Below are 21,062 nucleotides of genomic sequence, written 5' to 3' on the forward strand. Positions count from 1 at the left end.
AGCAACCAGAGCTCTTCAAGGGCTCAGAAATCCAGGGAAGTGCTGAGTAAAGAGGTGGTAAAGCCCATAACTGTTGTTCTCCAAGGCCATGGAGCACTGGTGGAACTCAGTCAGAGCTTTGCTGCCTGAAGGAGCCCCTGGGGCTGTCCCTGCCAAGCCAGGGCTCCCCCCTGGAGCCTCTGCTCCCTTTTCCCTGTCCCACCACAGCCAGAGAGGCACCAGGGCCATGTCCCTGTGGAAGCTGATCCCAGGAACCCACTGTCCTAAATCCAGGCACAATCCAGTCTCCCAGCCTCATTCCAGGCATTTGCAGAGGTGGGAGTGTCACTAAAAGCAGTGGGTTAGACTGTGAGCGGAATTCTCAGGAAGGCTCCCAGACTTCTCTGCTCCCCATCCAAGAGCTCAGCTCACAAACCTGATTTTCCCACCAGGATTTTTGCTTCTTGAGCAGCTCCTGAGGGGCTGGAATTCTGGAAGGCACCAATGGCTCCATGGTTTGGGATGGGGCTCCCGAGGAGCAGTGGAGGCACTGAAACATCCCTGGCACCCAGCCCTACCCCTCCTGGTGCCATTTACTCCCCCCAGGTGCATCACAAACCATGGGGGCTTCACCAGCACCAAACTCCTGCTTTGACAACCAAATCCTGGAATCCAGAGCAGAATTTTCAGGGTTATTCCTGTCCTGTGCCAGGAGGCCAGAAACAAGTTTTTTAAAGCCTTTTAAAATACTCTTCCAAAGCTCCACCCAATTCAGTCTGGACAGGGCTGGAGGGTTGTAAAAGAAGGCAGAAAATCTCATTTCCAGGTTTGGCTCTTTCGCTTCATTAAACTTGAGAACGGCCAAAGTTTCTCAGCAGGCCAGGGTTGTGGGATGGTCAGTGAAAGGAGCTGGAATCCCACAGGAAGCCACACATTTGAACCATTGGCAGCAAATGTGCAGCTCTGTGTTTTGGAGGATTTTTGATCCTGCCATAACAGCCTGGACTGCTTTTCCTGGAAGCTCCAGCTCTGTTTAAAGTCTCACTGCAGGGCAGGCAAAAAGCAGCTCCCAGTGCTGGATGTGTCTCCTTCCAGTGCCTGGGTCCAGCAGGACCAAACCACCCCAGGGCAGCACCTGGGGCAAACCTTTCTCTGGCACAATACAGAGTGCTCATCCCTAAATTCAGCAGAAATCCCAGTGGGATTTCTGCCCAGCACATTTCCTCTGTGTGGAACAGCCCCTGCCACAGCCAAGGGACACTGGACAGGGACACACTTCTGGGAACAGCCGGGCAGCTTCAAGGTTCCCATCTCAAAAGATTCCCGGAGAAAAATGCTTTTCTCTTCCAGAAGTGAATCCCAGACTCCCAAAGGTGCTGCACGAGTCTCGGGGTGCTGCTGTGTCCAGCTGCATCCATCCACAGGAACACAGGGCTTGGCTGGACACAATTCCCTCCCCCAACATGGGATGTTCTTCCACAGCCCCCAGCATGATGGACCTCAACAGCCTTTCCACAGTCATTCCCACTCAGTAAAACATCCTGTGCTCCTCAACAAATCCACTCTGGAAGCTGCTGAGAGCTGCCTGAAGCTGCATTTCAAGCAATGCTGACTTACCTGCCAGAATATGCTGTCTATTGTGTTCCCCAGGAAGCCGTCCCTGCCCTCCGATGACACCAGCTTAGGTCCCAGAATGGTCATAAATTCATCAAAATCCACCTGGCCATCCCCTGGAATGAGAGGAAAAGATCAGAGACTCAGAAATCAGAGAGAAGGTTGGGTTGGAAGGGACTTTTAGAGGCCATATAGTGCAACACCCTGATGTGAATAGGGACACTTTCCACTGTCCCAGGGGGCTCCAAGGCCCTCCAGCCTGGCCTTGGACACTGCCAGGGACCCAGAGACAGCCACAGCTGCTCTGGAAATCTGTGCCAGGGCCTCACCACCCTCATTATTATAAATTAATTACCCCTTCAAGCCCAACATGCCCCGCTGGACCTGCTGCACATCAGGATCCCCCACACCCTGGGAAACAGCAGCTTCCTGGTGCCCACAGACCCAAATCCTTTGCTGTGCCAGGGAATGGCCCCTGTTATGTCCCAGATGTCCCCAAGGACAGAATCAGGCCATGCACACAGGGGAACAGGTCATTCCCCAGTCCCAGAGCGTCCAGAGGCAGCTCCCAAAAAGCCATTTTGGCAGGGGGACAGGAGCCAGCAGCACAGCCAGGGCTCTCCCTCTCCGGTTCTGCACAAGTTTTACAGGGCCAGCCCCAGGCTTCAGAGGAAGGGAAGTCAGGCAGAGCAAGAGCCAGGCTATTGCAGATCCAGCAGGCAGAGCAGGGGCCAGACAGTTGCAGATCCAGCAGGCAGAGCAGGGGCCAGACCGTTGCAGATCCAGCAGGCAGAGCAGGGGCCAGACCGTTGCAGATCCAGCAGGCTTTTCGGCCCAGCTTCCCAGCAGCATCCGTGTGTGCCTGGCATGCAGAGCAGGCAGTGCAGGCACAGCCTCAGTGCCACCAGCAGGGACAGGTGACAGGTCCTGCCACTAATGAGCAGAGCTGGTGCAGTGCTGAGTGTGGCTCCTGCTCTGAACAAGGCACGGGGCTGTTTGGAGGGAGTTTTGTACCAAATGTCACTTTTCCCTCCACAACAAAAAGGGATATTCATGCCTGCTGAAAGATCTTTAAAATCCCTGTCTGTCTGAGCAGTTCAATGCCCAGATCTCCTGAGAATGCTTATAACCTAATCTTGTGGAAAATCTCCTTCATTGATCAGGCCACGGACATCTCCTCCTCCATGTTAATGAACTGATGGGCTGGGTAAATCAGACCTGCTCCCTGCACTGGCAGGATTTGTGGGGGTTGTGTTTTACTCCCATTCAGCGGGAAGTGACCGCATCCAGCCCTCCCTGGAGCTGCTGCTGTTCAGTCACCGGGTGTGAGAAGTGTCTCAGAATGTGAGGCTCCCTGGGGCCACGACTGAAACACCGGCAGTGCCCGCGGCAGCGCCGTGTGCCAGCCGTGCCACCGCTGCTACCTGTGCTTCTTATCACATCTGTGCATCTTATCAATCACACCTGTGCTTCTTATCACGCCCCGTGCATCTGTGCATCTTATCAATCATATCTGTGCTTCTTGTCAATCACACCTGTGCTTCTTATCAATCACACCTGTGCTTCTTATCAATCACATCTGTGCTTCTTATCACACCTGTGCTTCCTATCAATCACATCTGTGCTTCTTATCACACCTCTGCTTCTGTGCTTCTTATCAATCACATCTGCAATTCTTATCAATCACACCTGTGCTTCTTATCACACCTGTGCATCTGTGCTTCTTATCAATCACATCTGTGCTTCTTATCAATCACGCCTGTGCTTCTTATCAATCACATCTGCGCTTCTTATCAATCACATCTGCACTTCTTATCAATCACATCTGTGCCTCGTGTCACACCCCGTGTGCCGATCCGAGCAGCCGCGCGGCTTATCGCGATCTCCCGTGCCCTTATCTTAGCACAAACGCCGTGGGAAAACCAGCACAGCCCGGGCACAAAACCAGCACAGCCCAAAACCGGCACAGCCCGGGCACAAAACCAGCGCAGCCCAAAACCAGCACAGCCCGGGCACAAAACGGGCACAGCCCGGGCACAAAACCGGGCACAGCCTGAGCACAAAACCGGCACAGCCCGGGCACAAAACCGGCACAGCCCGGGCACAAAACCGGGCACAGCCCGGGCACAAAACCGGGCACAGCCTGAGCACAAAACGGGCACAGCCCGGGCACAAAACGGGCACAGCCCGGGCACAAAACCGGGCACAGCCTGAGCACAAAACCGGCACAGCCCGGGCACAAAACCGGCACAGCCCGGGCACAAAACCGGCACAGCCCGAGCCCAAAATCAGCAGTAGCCCGAGCACTCCCTGGGCCGAATTGGGATCTCCGGGCTCCAGGAGATCTGGGATTTCTGGGAGGGAATATCCTGGGGTGAGGCTCTGCAATGGAACCCTGCAGGGATCCTGTAAAATGGGAGGGATCCGCTCATGGTCCCGCTGCTAAAGCCGCTCCCAGCTCCGGCGCTCTGCAGGACCGAGCTCATTTCTGGGCCAGCATTGAGGTAAGGGGTGGGCAGCCCATCCCCTGGAGAGCCATTCTGTAAAACATTTATGGGCAGTTCCCCCCTCGGGGGCCATCCCGCGGGTGGATCGGTCCCGGCACGTTCCCTTCCCGGCCGGATCGCTCGGGAACAAGGTGACAGCGGCTCCGGGTGATTTACACCGCGGCACAGCGCCCGGTGGCACCACAGCAGCGAATCCGTGCGCTGGGATGCAAATCGGGATGCTTTGGGATGCTAATTTCTTCAAATTAGCCAGATTAGCAAGGAAACAATTTGCATATTAAAGAGGTGCTGGTACCTGCCCCCGCATTCATTTGGCCTGTGCCCGTGTGACCCCGAGCACGGAGTTACTCGGTTCGGGTCTCTCCAATGTCACTCCAGCCTCAGAGGACACGCAGGACTCGGTCCCACACGTGATTCCAGAGAAAAGGACTGCTGGGCTCTGACTTTGTACAAGACTTCGGCAGCCCCTCGCTCGTGACTTCCCTGTGCCTCTGCCAGGGATCATCACTAACTTCACAGGCTTTAATTATCAGCTTAATGAGAGCATCTTCCACAACCTCCAAAGAAAGATGCCATTGAAAAATGCATTATCCCCTTATTGACTGCTTTTTCAATTAAAACTCTTAACTAGCAAGGCAGCTAGACCCCACTTTTGCCTGGTAGAGATATCCCTTTAACATTCATGTGAAGCTGCAGAAAACAAACCTTCCCTGCCATCAGCACCTCAGGAGACTGCAGCATCATTTCATCAACAGAGAGAAATCACGGGTTTTTCTGAAAATTCCTTTTGACAGCCACGAGAGAAATGTTATAAAAACCAACACCAAAACCTGCACGGGGCTGCTCTGCACAGCCCGGGCACCACCACAGCCCGGTTTTCACATCCCATCCTGGGAGCACAGTGTGGAATTTGAGTTTGGCACAGGCAGGAGCCACCCAGCTCGCCCTCCTGCTCCTCCCCACGGCCTCGCACCAGCGCTGGGAGCTGCTGGGGGATCGAGCCCTGGAATCAAATCCAACCCTCCCATCCCTGTTCTGCAGATGTGCTGCTCTCCCCAGGGTCCTTGGGATTCTGAGCCATGTGTGGATTATCCACAAATTAACTCAGAGTTGGTTTAAGGATGGTGAGAAAAGAGAAAAAGGCTGGCTGGGAGCTCGTGTGCTGCCTGTTCTCCCTCACCTTCCTCGCTCCTCTCCAGGAGCCATCCCACAATCCCTGACCCCAGCAGGGCTCACAGGACCCCAGTCCCCCTGTGAGATGGGTGCCGGGCACATCCTCCCCTCCTCTGCCTCCAGGCTCCCAGTGAGGCCTGAGCACAGCTCATCCTGCAGGATGAGAACCCTGGGAAGGCTGCAGGGGCACAGCAGGACAGCTGCGGCCAGGGGGAGCAGGATGTGCTCCCTGGCCCGGGACAGCCCCGGGACAGCTCCCTCCTGTCCCTGCTCCCAGGCACAAACACAGATTTATAAACCCTGAGCTCCCTGACTGAGGAAGGGAAATGGTTCCATGGGGACCAGGCAGCGATGGGTTAATGGCTGCACCTGAGGGTCTCAGAGCTCTTTTCCAGCTTAATGATTCCATGATTCCAAGGCACTCACACATCTCCAGAGCTTATTTACAAACTGGGAGGGCAAGGAAACCTAGGGGCACAGTGGGGTGGGGTCTGCTGGGACATGGAAACCCTGGGAATGGGGCTGAGGGTCTGCTGGGACATGGAAACCCTGGGAATGGGGGTGAGGGGTCTATTGGGACAGGGATAACCTGGGAATGGGGCTGAGGGGTCTATTGGGACAGGAAAATCCTGGGAATGGGCTGAGGGGTCTATTTGGGACAGGAAAATCCTGGGAATGGGGCTGAGGGGTCTATTGGGACAGGAAAATCCTGGGAATGGGGCTGAGGGGCTGCTGGAACAGGGAAACCTTGGGAATGGGGGTGAGGGGTCTATTGGGATATGGAAACCCTGGGAATGGGGCTGAGGGGTCTATTGGGACAGGGATAACCTGGGAATGGGGCTGAGGGGTCTATTGGGACAGGAAAATCCTGGGAATGGGCTGAGGGGTCTATTTGGGACAGGAAAATCCTGGGAATGGGGCTGAGGGGCTCCTGGAACAGGGAAACCCTGGACATGGGGGTGAGGGGTCTATGGGGACAGGGAAACCCTGGGAATGGGGGTGAGGGGCTGCTGGAACAGGGAAACCCTGGACATGGGGCTGAGGGACTCCTGGAACAGGGCAGGCTGGCAGGCGGCAAAGGGGGTGAGCACAGAGGGGCTCCAGGCAGGATTCCACCCCATCCCTGAGATCCCTGGGTCAAGGGATGGGTCACTGCCTGTGTGGGTGATCTTTGCAGAGCACCAGAGCTGAGCTTAAGCACTGGTTTAAACCCACCTAAAGCACTCCTTGATTCCCTCCCAGCAGTGCCCTCACATTCTCCTCCCCTGTAAAGCTCTGTGTTATCCTGGCATTAATGTCACCGAGTCACCCGGGGGCACCAGCGCTGAGGCTGAGCCTCATGACTCAAACAATGACTCAGAACCTCTCTGGCCACCCCAGCAGAGCCAAATCAGATCAGCTCATCATCCCCAGGCCCTCAGCTGGGTGAGAAGAGCTCCAGGTGCCCACAGAGCTTTGCTCCCTGCAGGAACCAGGGAAGTGTGACAATAACAAGGAATGGCAGCGGCGGGAGCCTGGCTCGTTGTCCCATCATGGGAAGAGGATGCTGAAGGCACCAAGCAACACCTCTGGGTTCTCTGGGAACCTTTCCAGTGCCACAGACCTCATGTGGCCAGCAGGGACTTGCCAAAACTCTCCCTCACTGCTCGTCCATGGGCTGCAGAGAGACCTTGGGGATAATTCCAGCGTGAGGAGCCCCAGCATCAACATTTGCCATGTGTGAGCTCAGTTTGGCCACTCCCAGAGCTCCACAGAGCTCCAGCAGGGAATCCTGGGCTCCCATGGCACATCCAACACCCCTGTGCCAACTGTGGGGATGGCAGGGCTGGTGCTGGATCATCTCTAAGGCCCCTTCCACCCCAAACCACTGGGGCCCTTTGATTCCAAGGGCACCCAGGATGATGGAGCAGCAGCAAAGAGCAGCATGGAGCTGGGAATCCAGGGGTTTTTCCAGACCTTGCAGCCCAGGGAGATTTGCTTTGGACCTGAGTGACTCAAGGAAGAGGTGGCTGCACCTCTGCAAAATGTCCATTGAGCCTCCTAAATAAACCTGTGGGACCACAAAATCATGGAATCATTGAGGTCGGAATTGACCTCCAGGATCACCAAGTCCAACCTTCCCCCAGCACTGCCAAGGCCACCACTGACCCCTGTCCCAAGAGCCACATCCACACAGTTTTGGAACATTTCCAGGATGCCTGACCACCCCTCCAGTGAAGAAATGTTCCCAAAATCCACCCTGAGCCTGCCCTGGCCCAGCCTGAGGCCGTTCCCTCTCCTCCTGTCCCTGTTCCCTGGAGCACAGCCCGACCCCCCCGGCTGTCCCCTCCTGGCAGGAGCTGTGCAGAGGAGATGGGGCACAGGAAAAAGAAAATGACTGAACACCTGGAGGGGACTGGAAAAGCACCACTGCCCTGCAGGGAGCAGACTGTGGGTTGCACACCCTCTCAGGGGAGATGAAAGAGCCTGCAGCCCTTTGGAAAGGGGATTTACTCCCTAAGCCACTTCCCTTCAACACCAATTCTCCTCCAGGTTCTGATCCCAGGTCCCCAGCACTGAGAGGTTCCAGGTGCCACCAGCTGCTCCTGCTGGTTCTGCACTGGTTTGTGAGAGCTGAGCACAGAGAATTCCCACCCTCTCCCTAAGCTGTGAGCTCAGACAAGGATTTCATCTTCCCTCAGCCCTTCACTACGGGGAGCAGGGAAAGTTGGATCTGCTGGGATGTGCAGCAGGAACCAGAGCCAGAGCTGTGCAGTCACCTTGGCAGGGCACCAGCAGCCCCAAACAGCCCCAGGTGCACCCAAACCACCCCCTGAGCCCATCCCACCTCCCCCTGGTCCTGATCCCACAGGATCCAACCTCAGAAGTCTGCCCAGGCTGGAAATGCCAGGCAGGGAGAGCTGAGCTCCAAATCCCCCCATCCCAGGGAGCCGCAGCAGCTCCTGGGAACTCCTGCCCGAGCTTTGAGGGAACAAGGGAATGCTCAGAGGAGCAGGAGTGACCCCATCCCACCCCATTCCATGGGACAGCCCCACCCTCAGGAGAGACCCCTGTCTCTGCAAACCTCTCCTGTCCCAGCCCTGCCTTGGAGGGTGGAATTGAATCTGGAGAAGGGCAGAGCTGGAGAGGGGAAGTGGAGGGAGAAAACATGGCTGGAAATGAGAGGGGGGAAAGGAAATGAGAGGGAAAATGAGAGGTGGAAAAGATGCCTGGAAATGAGAGGGGGAAAAAGAGAAATGAGAGGGGGGAAAACATTCCCGGAAATGAGAGGGGATCCCGGAAATGAGAGGGGAGAAGGGAAATGAGAGGGGAGAAAGGAAAATGAGAGGGGGAAAAGGAAAATGAGAGGGGGACAAGGGAAATGAGAGGGGGAAAATATTCCTGGATTTGCATCACCTCCACCCCCGGGCAGAACGGACTCAGCCCGGGTTTTCAGAGCCTTGTGTATCGAATTGGTTGGATAATGCTCACTGATTGCTCCCGAAATGAGCCTTTCCCTGGCCATTCTCAGGATAATCAGGTCCCTGGAAGTTCCCTGCGTGGCCCCGGGCCGGGCTGACGATGAGGATGAGGATGAGGATGTGCGCTGGGAGCTGATGAGCCCCGCGCTCCTCCTGCCGAGCGTGACCTCCAGCGAGCAGCGAGGTGAGATATTTAAAGTTAATGAGCTGGGTTTGCGGCTCGGGGCCCGGAGCACACAAGCGCTGTTTATTTTTATTCTCCAGCAGCTCCCTGCGGTGCCGGCCGGCCCGGGCTGGGTCATTGCCGTGCCCAGCTCAGCCGGGCAGGGCTGGCACGGTCTGGGCGAGGCTGTGCCCTGGGCTGAGGCACAGCATGAGCAGGAACAGCTCCAGCCTCAGGAGATTTCCCAAACAAGGCTTTCGGTTTCAAAGATTGGGAGGTCAGAGCCTCCTCAGCAGCCTGACCCCTCGCCCAGCACGAGGCAGAGAATTTATCCCTAATTACAGATCAATCAGGGAAAGTCTGGCATGAAACTTTGGCCTTGGAAAAGAGTTTTAATTATAGACAGCTTCAGTGACTTCTGGGAGGAGAGGGACAGCTGCCCCCACTGCCAGGGAGGATGTGGGTCTGTGGGAGTGAATCCAGGGGAGCACAGAGCTGCTGCCAGGTCTGGGACACCTCTGGAGCCAGGCTGGAGAGCTGGGGGTGCTCACCTGGAGAGGAGAAGGCTCCAGGGAGAGCTCAGAGCCCTTGCAGGGCCTGAAGGGGCTCCAGGAGAGCTGGAGAGGGACTGGGGACAAGGGATGGAGGGACAGGACACAGGGAATGGCTCCCACTGCCAGAGGGCAGGGCTGGATGGGATATTGGCAATTAGGAATTGTTCCCTGGCAGGGTGGGCAGGCCCTGGCACAGGGTGCCCAGAGCAGCTGGGGCTGCCCCTGGATCCCTGGCAGTGCCCAAGGCCAGGCTGGACAGGGCTGGGAGCACCTGGGACAGTGGAAGGTGTCCCTGCCATGGCATGAGAGGAGCTCTGAGATCCCTTCCCACTCAAACCATTCTGGGATTCCATCAAAACTTCACTGGATCTGAGGAAAGGATAAATATCTCCACTGGAACCTCTCTGTCCCTTAAGTCCCTCCACTCCTGCAGTTTTCAGAACAGTTGTGTGGATCTGGTTCCATGAGAGCCGCACAGAAAAGCTCCATGGATTGTAGGGACCATCCCTGCAGGAGGGGGTTCCATGGGGCTGGGAGGCTCCGGCCCAGCCCACAAGGGGGGAGCAGGGGGGGTTTGTCCATCCCACCGAGCAGAGGAGCTGGAGAGCTCCTCACTCTGGCACGCCTTGGCTTGTCCTGCAGGGGGAGGAACAGCTCCCCAGGCCTGGTTTGTCCCGTTAAAACGAAATCTGTGACCTCCCCGTGTCCCCAGGGACCGAGGGGACAGGGACCTGCTCCAGCACAAGCACTCAAACCAGGAGGGAAAGTCCAAGGCAAACAGGGCTGCAGTAAGGAATAAATGCCCATCAGACACCTGCCAGCTCCACAGCAGCCCCAGGGAGCTGCAGGATGCCCAGGGACCAGCCCTGCCACCAGATGTCCCCAGGGAAGGGCCCTGCAGGGGCTGCTGAGTCCCCAGAGCGCCCAGCCCTCTCTGAAATCCCCTCCCTGGGCACCCAAACCCATTTGGCAGGTCTGTGCAGGCTCAGGTCTGTCCCCAGCTGCGAGCAGCTGGTCCCTGTGTCCCGTGGATCAGGAGCTGTGGGATCAACCCAGACTGCCCAGGATTCCATCAGCTCTGCGCCTGCCCTGGGAGGGGCAGAGAGCTCTGGGTGCACCGGGGCAGCAGCAGCAGCTCATCACTCTGGCTGCTCCCTGGGGCACACACACCCTGGGGAGCCAAAATGATCCCAGGGCGCTGCATTTCAGCAAGAAATCAAATTCCACAAGGATGGAAACAAAGCACAGGGCACGAGGGGCATCCCAGCCCAAGCATGGGTGGGTTCCAGAGGGGGCACTGCACTTCAGGCCTTCCTTTTGTGCTGGGCTGCACTTCAGCACAGGCAGGGTGGGATATTACTGGGTATAATTTGATGTAATTCGGTGTAATTTGATGAACCTCTTGCTGCTCCTGAGCTGCAGATTTGACAGGCTGCAACAGCAGCTCTAATTACTCCTCATTTCTGCAGTGAGAACACAGAATGGGATAAAATGTGATAATCCTCATTGTCCAAATGAGAGCAGACATGGAGAGAGTGGCCCCATAAATCCAGACACATCTCATCAAATCCATCCTGCTGCCCAAAATTCCCAGATCAGCAACACATTGTAAAGGACAGCCAGGCTGGAACGTGGCTGGATCGTTTCTCACACTGAAAAATCTCTTTGAGCTCAAAGGACAAACCCCAAATCCATCACAACCCATTGCCCCATGATCCCTGGGAGTGCCCGAGGCCAGGCTGGACAGGGCTTGGAGCACTCTGGGGTAGTAGAAAGTGTCCCTGCCCATGGCAGGGGATGGAGTGAGATGATTTTTAAGATTATTTCCAACCCAAACCCAGGGGATTCTGGGATTCTCTGACTCCTATGAACTCTGATTTTAACCCAGAAATGGTTCCTGGTCCCTCTCCAGCAGCCTGGGTTCTTTTATACTGAAACACATTTTATATTGAGATATAAAATGAAATGTTTTATCCAGCTCTTTTCATGCTGAAACACAAGGAAACATCCACCGCAGTAAAAAGCCTCAGGAAAACCCAAAGAAGAAAAGTGAGAGACAAAAAAAGGAGAGAAAATGTTTCCAGCTTGGGAATGTCACCATTGTCCCACACAGGGCAGCTCAAGCTGAGCTTGTGGACAGAAGCCAACATTTCATTGATCAAAGGTTGGACAGGATGATCTTGGAAGTCTTTTCCAACCTTAATGATCCTGGGATCTGTCCAACCTTAACAATCCTGTGATCCTGGGATTTGTCCATGCCTAAGAACAAGGGATTTGTCTTCTGTCTGCCCCAGGGGAAAACTGAACAGTTCATTTTTGAAGGAGAGATTTGCTCTATATCCAGATGTCCCAGCCCATGTCCCTTGACAATTCCCATCCCTGTCCCCAGCTCTGGTGTCCCTTCCCTCCCCAGGAGCCAGGGCAGGCAGACCAAAGCAAAGTCCCTGGGGAGCCATGGACAGCAGGACAATGGCCTGGAGGGACACAGTGACCTTGACACCACACAGCCATGGCACTGTCACTTCTTCCCTTTCCAGAGAGAATCTGGGACATTCTGGGATGTGTCACCTGCAGTGGCAGAATTGGAGAGGTGACATCCTGGGGAGCAATGAAAAACTGGGGGGGAATCTCAGTTTGAAGTTCTGGAAGAGTCCTGGAATCCCTGAGGTTGGAAAAGACCTCCAAGGTCACCAGGTTCCACCATGGCCACCAAACCACAGCACCAATGGCACTTCTGCCTGGGTTTGAACACCCAGGGCAGCCTGAGGTTGTTCTGGAAACAACCAGGAAAAGTTTAGGTTGGATATTGGGAAAATGTCTCCATGGAAAGGCTGGTCAGGCATGGACACTGCCCAGGGCAGGGGTGGAGTCCCCATCCCTGGAGGGGTTTAACAGCCCTGTGGAGGTGGCACTTGGGGACATGGGGCAGTGGTGGCCTTGGCAGTGCTGGGGGTGGATGGACTCGATGACCTCAGGAGATCTTTTCCAACCTCAATTATTCCATGACTCTTCCAGAATTTGAAGTTGAGATTTCCCCATTTTCCATTGCTCCCAAGGATGTCACCATCCCAGAATGTCCCAGAGGTTCCAGGCAGGGCCCTGGTGAAACCAGCTCGACTTTTGCTCCATCAAAAGACTCCCCATTCTCATCCCAATAAATAATTTGACATCCAGGGGTGGATTTTCCCCCCCTCTTGTGGTAGCCTGGAGTTATTTTTCCAGCTGTTCCTCTAATTAGTGCACCAAGTGCTCATTTTATTCTTCAGATAAAAATCCCAACGAAACCATTTGTGAAACTTAAGTCACACATTCATCTCTTTTATGGCAAATCCTGCTTAAAGAGGAGGAATCCCAGATAAGGCCACACATTCCATGTGCCTTTTCCCAGCGTTTTTATCAGCATCGCTGCCAACTGGAAGAATTTACAAATAATTCCTTTTTCCAGCACAGAAATGTATAAAATATTTCCCTTTCCCTGTGCTGGCAGAACATTCCAGCTTGCAGAGAGAAGCACTGGCCCCTCTCACAGTTTGTGTCCATGAAATGCAGAATTATGGCTGAAAATTAGGGGAATCCATGGGATAAAGGTCAGATTTGACCTCTGTGAGCATTTCCAGACCAAAATATTGGCTCCCTACAAGGCACAGCCCCCAGAGGGGTGCCCAGGTCCACCAACAACCTCTGTGGGAACAGCCCCACAGTTTCAAACAAAGCTTTGGGCTAATGGGAATCTCAGAACCCCAGCCCTCACCTCCCTTCCTGAAGAGAAACATTTTTGCCCAGCAGATCCCTTTTCTTCTTGTCCTGGCATTTGTCATCCCAGCAGTGCCACAACGTCTCCTGGAGATCACCGAAGGAGGGTTCTGAGGATTTCTCGGGATTTCTTTGGAGACCTTGAAATATTCCAAGGAGATTCCTATAACTTTTGGATTTTCTCCATAACTGAGAGGTTTTTATGCCAATTGCACAATTTTCCCTGTGGCAGCTATGCTTCTTCAGCTGGGTGAAGCTCCCTGTCCTGGGTTACAAGATGTGGCTGAGGGTGTGTGTTCTGTTCCCATCTGTCAGAGCTGGGGCAGCTCTCTGCTGTCCATGGGGCAGTTTTTTCTTTATCTCTCCCACAGCCAATCCTCCCTCCAGGAGATCTCTGCTGTCCATGGCCACTGAGTGTCCCTGCAGGGCTGATCCAATTCCAGCATCCCATGGGGAGATGCTGCGCCCAGGGGAGGAGCCAAGCATTCCTACCTGGATCCAATCTGAGCCTGGAGCAGCACAGCAGCCTTTGCCCACTGCATTGCCAGAGGAGCAGCTTTCTGCTGCCCTGCATTGCCAGAGGGAGCCCAGGCCCATCTGCAGCAGCCCTGGAGCTGCAGAGGAAAACTCCCCCCTTGTGCAGGATCCCTGCTGCAGCAGCAGCACAGCTGGCACTGCAGGAGGGCTGAGCCCCCATGGGATGGGGCTGTGCCACCCCTGACACACAGGGGGCAGGGACTGCTCTCACTCTGGCAGTGTTTGTTTTGTATTACTGCATTTTTCTATTTTTATTTTCTTCCCTAATAAAGAGCTGTTATTCCTATTCCCATATCTTTGCCTGAGAGCCCCTTAATTTAAAAATTATAACAAATCGGGGCGGGGGGGGGGGGTTGCATTTTTCATTTCAAGGGAGGCTCCTGCCTTCCTGTCTTGGTTTGGAAAGACAGGTGCTTCACCTGAAATGGAGAATGTAAACCTCACTCCCCCTTCCCCCCCCAAATTGCTATAAACTTTAAATTAAAGGGCTCTTAGGCAAAAAATATGGGAGCAAGAAATAACAGTTCTTTAATAGGGAAGAAAATAAAAGGATAAAATAAACAATGCAGTAAACCAAATCAACACAGAGTCAGAACCCAAGCTGACACCCTGTGGGTCAGGGTGCTGGCAGCAGTGCCATTGGAATTGTGGCTCAGCCCTCCTGCAGTGCCAGGGGTGGTTCTGCTGGAGCAGGGATCCTGGAGAAAGGTGCAGCCTCTGCCTCTGGAGATCCAGGGGAAGAGGCAGCTGCTGTTCCTCTGGGAAATCCAGTGGAGAAGCTGTGCTGGTGTTCCAGAATCTCCAGATTATATCCAGGTAGCAATGCTTGGCTCCTCCCTCTGGGCTCACATCTCCCAATGGGATGCTGTAGCTCTTATCAGCCATGCAGGAACATTCAATAGCTGTTATCAGCAGGTGTCTCCCCAGAGGGAGGAGTGGATGTGGAAGAGATAAGGAAAACTGCCCACTGAACAGAAGGCAGCTGCCATAGAGATGGCAAATAGAATACATCTTGCCTTGCAATGTGGGACACTTCCTTAGCAGACACCTGTCTTTTCAAACCAAGACAGCTGGCAGAATCCCAGAGTCATGGAATACCTGGAGTTGGGAGGGACCCATAGGGACAAGGGAATCCAAATCCTGCCCTGCACAGACACCCCGACCACCCCACCCCTGGGCCTGGCAAGCTCTCAGCAAAGCTTTGGAAGAACTGGAGGAGGGATTTGTAGGGATCCAGGGGATCCCCAGCCCTGCTCCTCTCCTGCTTCCCGGGAGGAGTAGCAGGAATGGGATGTTCCCAGGAAATCAGGGCATGCAGAGGGGGGTGAGGGCAGAGCCACTCCCTGCACTCCTGGGCACCCTGGCAGTGCCAGGCTGATGTCTGGTGACACATCCCTCTGCTGGCCTGTCCCCTCTGCAGGAAGGCTGGTGACATGTCCCTGTGCAGGGAGGTGCTGGCAGCCCTCAGCAGCCACGGAGGCATCAGAGGTGACACCTGTGAAGGGCTCCTGGCCCAAATCCCAGCTGTGCTAGGGCTGGTTTTGCTCAAGCTCCAGCAGTGTTCTCTCCCTAACCCCATTTTTTCTCCAAAAGTGATGAATTATTCCTTCCTGCTCCCATGGGAGCTCTGAGAGCATCACTGAGCAGCTGCACACTGTGGCCCTGGAGCAGCTCTCTCTGTGCCATTCCCTGTGGCATTCCCTGTGTCTGTCCCTGTGCCACTCCCTGTGCCTGTCCCTGGCTCGGAGGCAGGAGGTGACACCAGGTGTGAATATCTCTGGTCAGGTCCCTTCATGCTCAGCCCCAGCCCAGCTCCAGCTCAAGCTCCAGCCCCTGGTTCTCCTGGTTTTTCCTGGCCCTCAGTGAAGCTGGCCAGGGCAGATGCAGCCCCTCTGCCACGCTGGAATTCACTGATGAAAACTGGATGTTGGGGCTGCTCAGGCTGGCTCAGCTTAAATCCCAAGCCCTGCCAAATTTCTTACCTCATTTGCAGGCCCTGGCAGCAGTTTTGATGGGAAGGAAGGAATGGATGTCTGGCTGCTCCACCTGCCAGCACATCATAACTCACGGCACGGGGCAGGGATGTGCAGAGGATTCACCACCCCCCAGCTCTCCTGGCCACTGGAGACTCCTCCCTGAGTGTGACCCTTTCATCCACCCGAGCTTCCAACCCATCTAATGCCAGCAAGAACCTGGAAAAGCTCAGCAGCCCTTCCCAGGAGTATATGGGAAGGTGGTCAGGCTGTTCCTGGGCGCACTGGGCACAGCCAGCATTCCTGCCCCGCTCCTCCATGCTGCCCTTTCCCAGTGGGAGAGGAGGGAGGAGGCTGCTGCTGGTTCTCACTGCACAGTCCAAATAAAATCCCAGGAAAAGTGAAGAATCCATTGGAGAAAAAGTAGCCATAATAATATAAATCCAAGCTGTACAGCACTAATTCAATTTGCAGGCAAGGTAAATCTTTCACAGAACATTCCCCTCTTTGCTCAGTGCCTCAGGAATTTCCCATTCCCTGACTTTTTTTAAATCCATGGCCCACTTGACCTTCCCCTGGCACAGCCCCCAAGCCTTGCTCCAACACTGCACCAGTACAGCCAGTTTGGAGCTGGAGGATCAGCTGCCATCCCTGCAGAGAGCACACAGAGCTCCCTGGAAACCTCAGCAGGAATTCACCCCTTCCATCACTCCAGGTTTAACTCTGCTCCCCACCTCGGGTCCCTCCACAGCAGCAGTCTGCACAGAACAGTGCCAAAGCCTGCCAGAGTCAGGGAAGGACTGGAGATGAATCAGAACTGGGAGCCAAGTCCCAGCACTCTTTTTCCAAAAAAGCTCAGAATTTCGGGAAAAGACCCCAGGAGCTGGCAGCACACTAAGCCTGGCTTTGCCAAAGCTGAGCCCGAGTCCCTCTCTGCCAGGAAAGGCCAGCACAGCAGGGCAAGGGGCAAACAGCAGCTCTTGGACAGACACTTCTAAAAGTGATGGATTCCTTTTTTCCCCCTTTTCTTTAGGGAATGAGATCATTCCCACAGCGGATCTCCTGTCCCTGCCAGGCTGTGCAGCCCTTTCTCTGCAGGGCCCCCTCAGCAGGGTGACAACCCTGCCCTGGTGACGACTGTCTTGTGCCACCCAGGGACATGGGGAATGCCAGGGGGGCAGGAGATGTCACTGCCCCCTCTCCCTGGGCTCGGCTCTCCGGTGTCCCCAAGGATTTCCCCGGTGTCCCCAAGGACTCCGGGCTCTCCCAGATCCCCCAGCCCCTGCTCTGTGACCGTGTTCAGAGGGGTCCGAGGATGAGAGATGAGGATCTGACTCCATGTTTCAGAAGGCTGATTTATTATTTTATGATATCTATTATATTGAAACAATACTAAAAGAATAGAAGAAAGGATTTCATCAGAAGACTAGCTAGGAATAGAATAAGCAAGAATGATAACAAAGCTTGTGTCTCAGAGAGTCTGAGCCAGCTGACTGTGATTGGCCATTAATTAGAAACATCCAACATGGACCAATCACAGATGCACCTGTTGCATTCCACAGCAGCAGATAATCAATGTTTACATTTTGTTCCTGAGGCCTCTCAGCTTCTCAGGAGGAAAAATCGTAAGGAAAGGATTTTTTATAAAAGATGTCTGTGACACTGCTTTGGCAGGATTCTGGTGTTCCCACCCTGTCTCTGCCCCCAGCTCCTGGCAGCAGGAAGGGCTCCCCCTGCCCTGCCAAGGACATTTTAAAGGAATTGTTCCTTGTGCTCAGCTCTGCAGCAGCTGAAATCCCTCCCTGGCTCCAGCATCCCGATCCTGCATTTCCCTCCCGCTAACGGGGGTTCTGTTGCTTTTATTCCCTCAGTAATCGTTTGATGAGCTCTCCCAGCAGGACTTGGCTGGGGATGATTCCACCCCTCAAAACTTCTCCTGGCAGAGCAATCGACGCCTCATTAGAGCAGCTCCCAGCCCAGCAGCTCGGGACTGCGGGGAATCCTGCTCCTCTCCCGGTAATGTCACGGGCAGAGCTGCCCAGGAATGCACAGGGAAAGGTTCAAAGAGCCTTGAGCAAAGATTATCTGTGCAGGGAGGGATTGTTGGGGTGTCTGGGCCGGTCCAGGAGCTGGGCTGGATGATCCTGGGGGTCCCTTCCAACTCAGGATATTCCATGATAATGATGGCATCAGAGGAATTGCTTTCATCACCTCCAGCCTGGCTCAGCTTCTGACATCCGACTTCGGTTTGTGTTTCACCTGTGGGATGTTCCCCTCCAGGCTGGGACAGCCTCTCACCACTCTGAGGGGAGACTCAGCTCCTCCTGAGGGCCAGCTCCCATCTCTGCTCTGTGTGACAGGGACAGGGCCTGGGGGACGGCTGGAGCTGGGCCAGGGGGCGTTAAGTTGGATTTTAGGGAAAGGTTCTTGCCCTTGTGAGAAACGACTGCTCACTTTTTCAAATGTTATTAAACTTTAACAAAAACTACAACCAAGGACTAAATAAGGAAAAATTACAGCGCTGGGAGCCCCTGTGACTACCATCCAAAATGGATGCTCTGCTTTTTATATCCTTAGCCCCTCTTAAAGTTTTGTCAGTCAACTCCTTCTGTGCCATCCATTGGTGGAGATCACTTTTTACACTTTGACTGGAGGCCAGGTGCTGTTATGCTTTGCCTCCTGGTGACAAGCCAGCCTCCTCCAAACGTCCTGACTACTGAGGCTATTACAAGGAGGGGAGGGAAAGAGGACTGTGGAATGACATTTTACAATAACATTATTATAAATCTGTCTCTTAATTGTGAGAGCCAACTATTACATTACTTATCTATAACACCCCAAAGGTGCTGGGCACTGCCCAGGCTCCCCAGGGAATGATCCCAGCCCTGAGGCTGCCAGGGCTCCAGGAGCTCCCATGGATGCCCAGGCTGGGATTGCTGGGATTGTGAACTTAGTTCTGGGTTCACCCAGCTGTATCCCACAAGGGATGATCCATCCCCCTTCCATGGATTGCCTGATCCCTGGGATTACCCACAGCAGCTTCACATCTCACCTTGCCCTTTCCTTTTGTGTGGAGAAACCAAAGTTCCCCAGCTCCCTTCCACCCTTCCCGTGGTGAGCAGGAGTTGTTGGACGGGGATCCAAGGGCTGCCAAGCACTGGGAAAGCCCCTGGAATGCCCCAGCAGAGAGCAGAGCCTGGTGAGCACTCACCATCCATGTCCAGGCACGGCATGATGATGGCCAGCTCCACCCCACCGGGCATGTTGTAGTGCGTTTTCTTTATTTGACATATTCACTGTTTAATTTGTGGTTTTGTGATCTCTCTGTATTGTCCTCCCCCTGTCTTCGGAGTGGCACAAGCGCCCCATTTTGTATATAGTGTTTCTAAAATTAGACTGGCTCCCTCATTGTTATTCAGTTCAGTTAAGTGTCAGTTTTTCTGTTTGTTACCTGGCCACTCCCTGCCAAGTTTCAAAGCCCTCTCTTTCCCAGTTGTCAACCCCTCCTGTCCCTACCTACCCTTTTCCCCAGAACCTTCCTTACTCCTCCTTCCCTTAAACGTGAATCCCTCCCTGAACTTGCCCTTCCCTTTAGAAACTTCCCTGTCAGTTTTGTATCCTTCCAAATCCTATAAATTTACTCAAGCTGTTCTCCTCCATTGGTTTCCACTTTGTATTCCCTGCCTTGTGTTCCACCCCCAGTTCTCAGATTAAGATTATATCCTCTCCTGGGATGTCCCCTGTTTATAAGCTGGTGTCTGCCCTCGATTCAGGGTCCTGGGCTCCTGGACTCTTTGTTTTGCCATTGAATAAAGTTACCCAGTGCCACCCCAGGCCCGTGCTGCTGCATTTGTTTCTGTGCTGAACCTCCACTGGTAGGTGGGATTCTGCAGAGCTCAAAGGAGGCTCTGTCAAGCCCCTGTTATCACCTAGCCAGGATTTAACACAGCACGGACTGCCTGATCCCTGGCATTACCCACAGCAGCTTCACATCTCACCTTGCCCTTTCCTTTTGTGTGCAGAAAGCAAAATTCCCCAGCTCCCTTCCACCCTTCCCATGGTGAGCAGGAGTTGGATGGGGATCCAAGGGCTGCCAAGCACTGGGAAAGGCCCTGTGTCCCTATAGGACACGAAAGAACACAAGCGCACTCCGCGGTTCTTAAGGTGAAGAAAAAAGGGAAGTTTATTTTCCTACTCTAACATTTATAGTTTTCCAAGAGTGACAGCGGATTGGAGGGTGACAGCGCCACCTCTCCAATGACGCTGGACAGACCAACAGCCCATCAACTTTTTCTTCTTCCACAAAGGAATGCAAAACAACGAGTTATTTACAGAAAGTGTGTGAGAAAGTTCGCTACAAGAATATCAACATCAGAAGGCTTAGAAAATCTTCAAAAAAAATCAGGGTGACAGCCCTGAGCACTCACCATCCATGTCCAGGCGCTGCATGATGATGGCCAGCTCCACCTCACTGGGCATGTAGCCCAGGGAGCGCATGGCCATGCCCAGCTCCTGCTTGGAGATGAAGCCATTCCCGTCCCGGTCCAGCACTCGGAAAGCCTCCCGGATCTCTGCGGAGGGAAGTGAAGGAAACAACTGCTCACTTTGGAAATTTCAAAAGGTTTATTAAACCTCAACAAAAAAACAACAAAAGGACTGTGAAAAATGCGTATGTTATGATTGGCTTTTCACAAATATTAAAATGAATATTATATGTGTTATGTTAGAAAGTGATGCTGTTTTAATTTTTTAGTAGTGTGTTAAATAGAGGTTTTTAGCTTATAACTTAATTTTAAAATAAAAATTTAATAATAAATAATAATTTAAATAATAATTTTTAGGTTATAACATAATGTTAAAATAGAAACTATGCTATGTAAGATACTTTTTAAAGAAAAGACTTGCAGTGAGGTAGCAGCCACAGGACACCTAAATCTTTCAGAGAAAGAGAATTTATTCCTCCATTATCAGAAGAAACGAACTTCCTGCCTTGCTCAGCCCTGAAGATGCCGTCAGGATTCAGAGGAAGAAGCTGGCACTGCCCAGACAGAATCCTGTGTTTGAATGGAATTTATGCATCATGGATGAGGTGTATGAATATGCAACAGGCTGTTGCTTTTAAGGGTAAATCCTCTGTTAACGTGGGGCCTTTTTTGGGTTTATTTTGCCCGGAAAGAGGCACCCAGACTGTCCATAACTCTTTGTTTTTATTGTCTCATATTGTCCTAATCTCAATTGTCCAAATTTTATTACTATTAAACTTTAAAAATTTTAAATAAACAAGTGATTGGCGTTTTTCACAGGACTACATAAGGAAAAAGCTGCAGCACTGGGAACTGCCCTTGTGG

The 21,062-nt window shown here is 53.5% G+C and overlaps 1 protein-coding gene across 4 annotated transcripts in view; it reads right to left on the bottom strand.

Moving 5' to 3' along the window:
* CALN1 (calneuron 1) overlaps positions 1-21,062 on the bottom strand; it is a 179,858-nt gene that overhangs the window by 57,227 nt on the left and 101,569 nt on the right. For all 4 annotated transcript variants that reach the window (XM_030962826.1, XM_030962827.1, XM_030962828.1 and 1 more), the window contains 2 exons: positions 20,142-20,285; positions 1,597-1,709 (listed from right to left, as the gene is read on the bottom strand). In XM_030962826.1, coding sequence (XP_030818686.1) covers positions 1,597-1,709; positions 20,142-20,285 — 257 coding nt within the window. The remainder of the gene's footprint in view (positions 1-1,596; positions 1,710-20,141; positions 20,286-21,062) is intronic.

This window comes from Camarhynchus parvulus, chromosome 19, assembly GCF_901933205.1.
Source record: "Camarhynchus parvulus chromosome 19, STF_HiC, whole genome shotgun sequence".
NCBI lineage: Eukaryota > Metazoa > Chordata > Aves > Passeriformes > Thraupidae > Camarhynchus > Camarhynchus parvulus.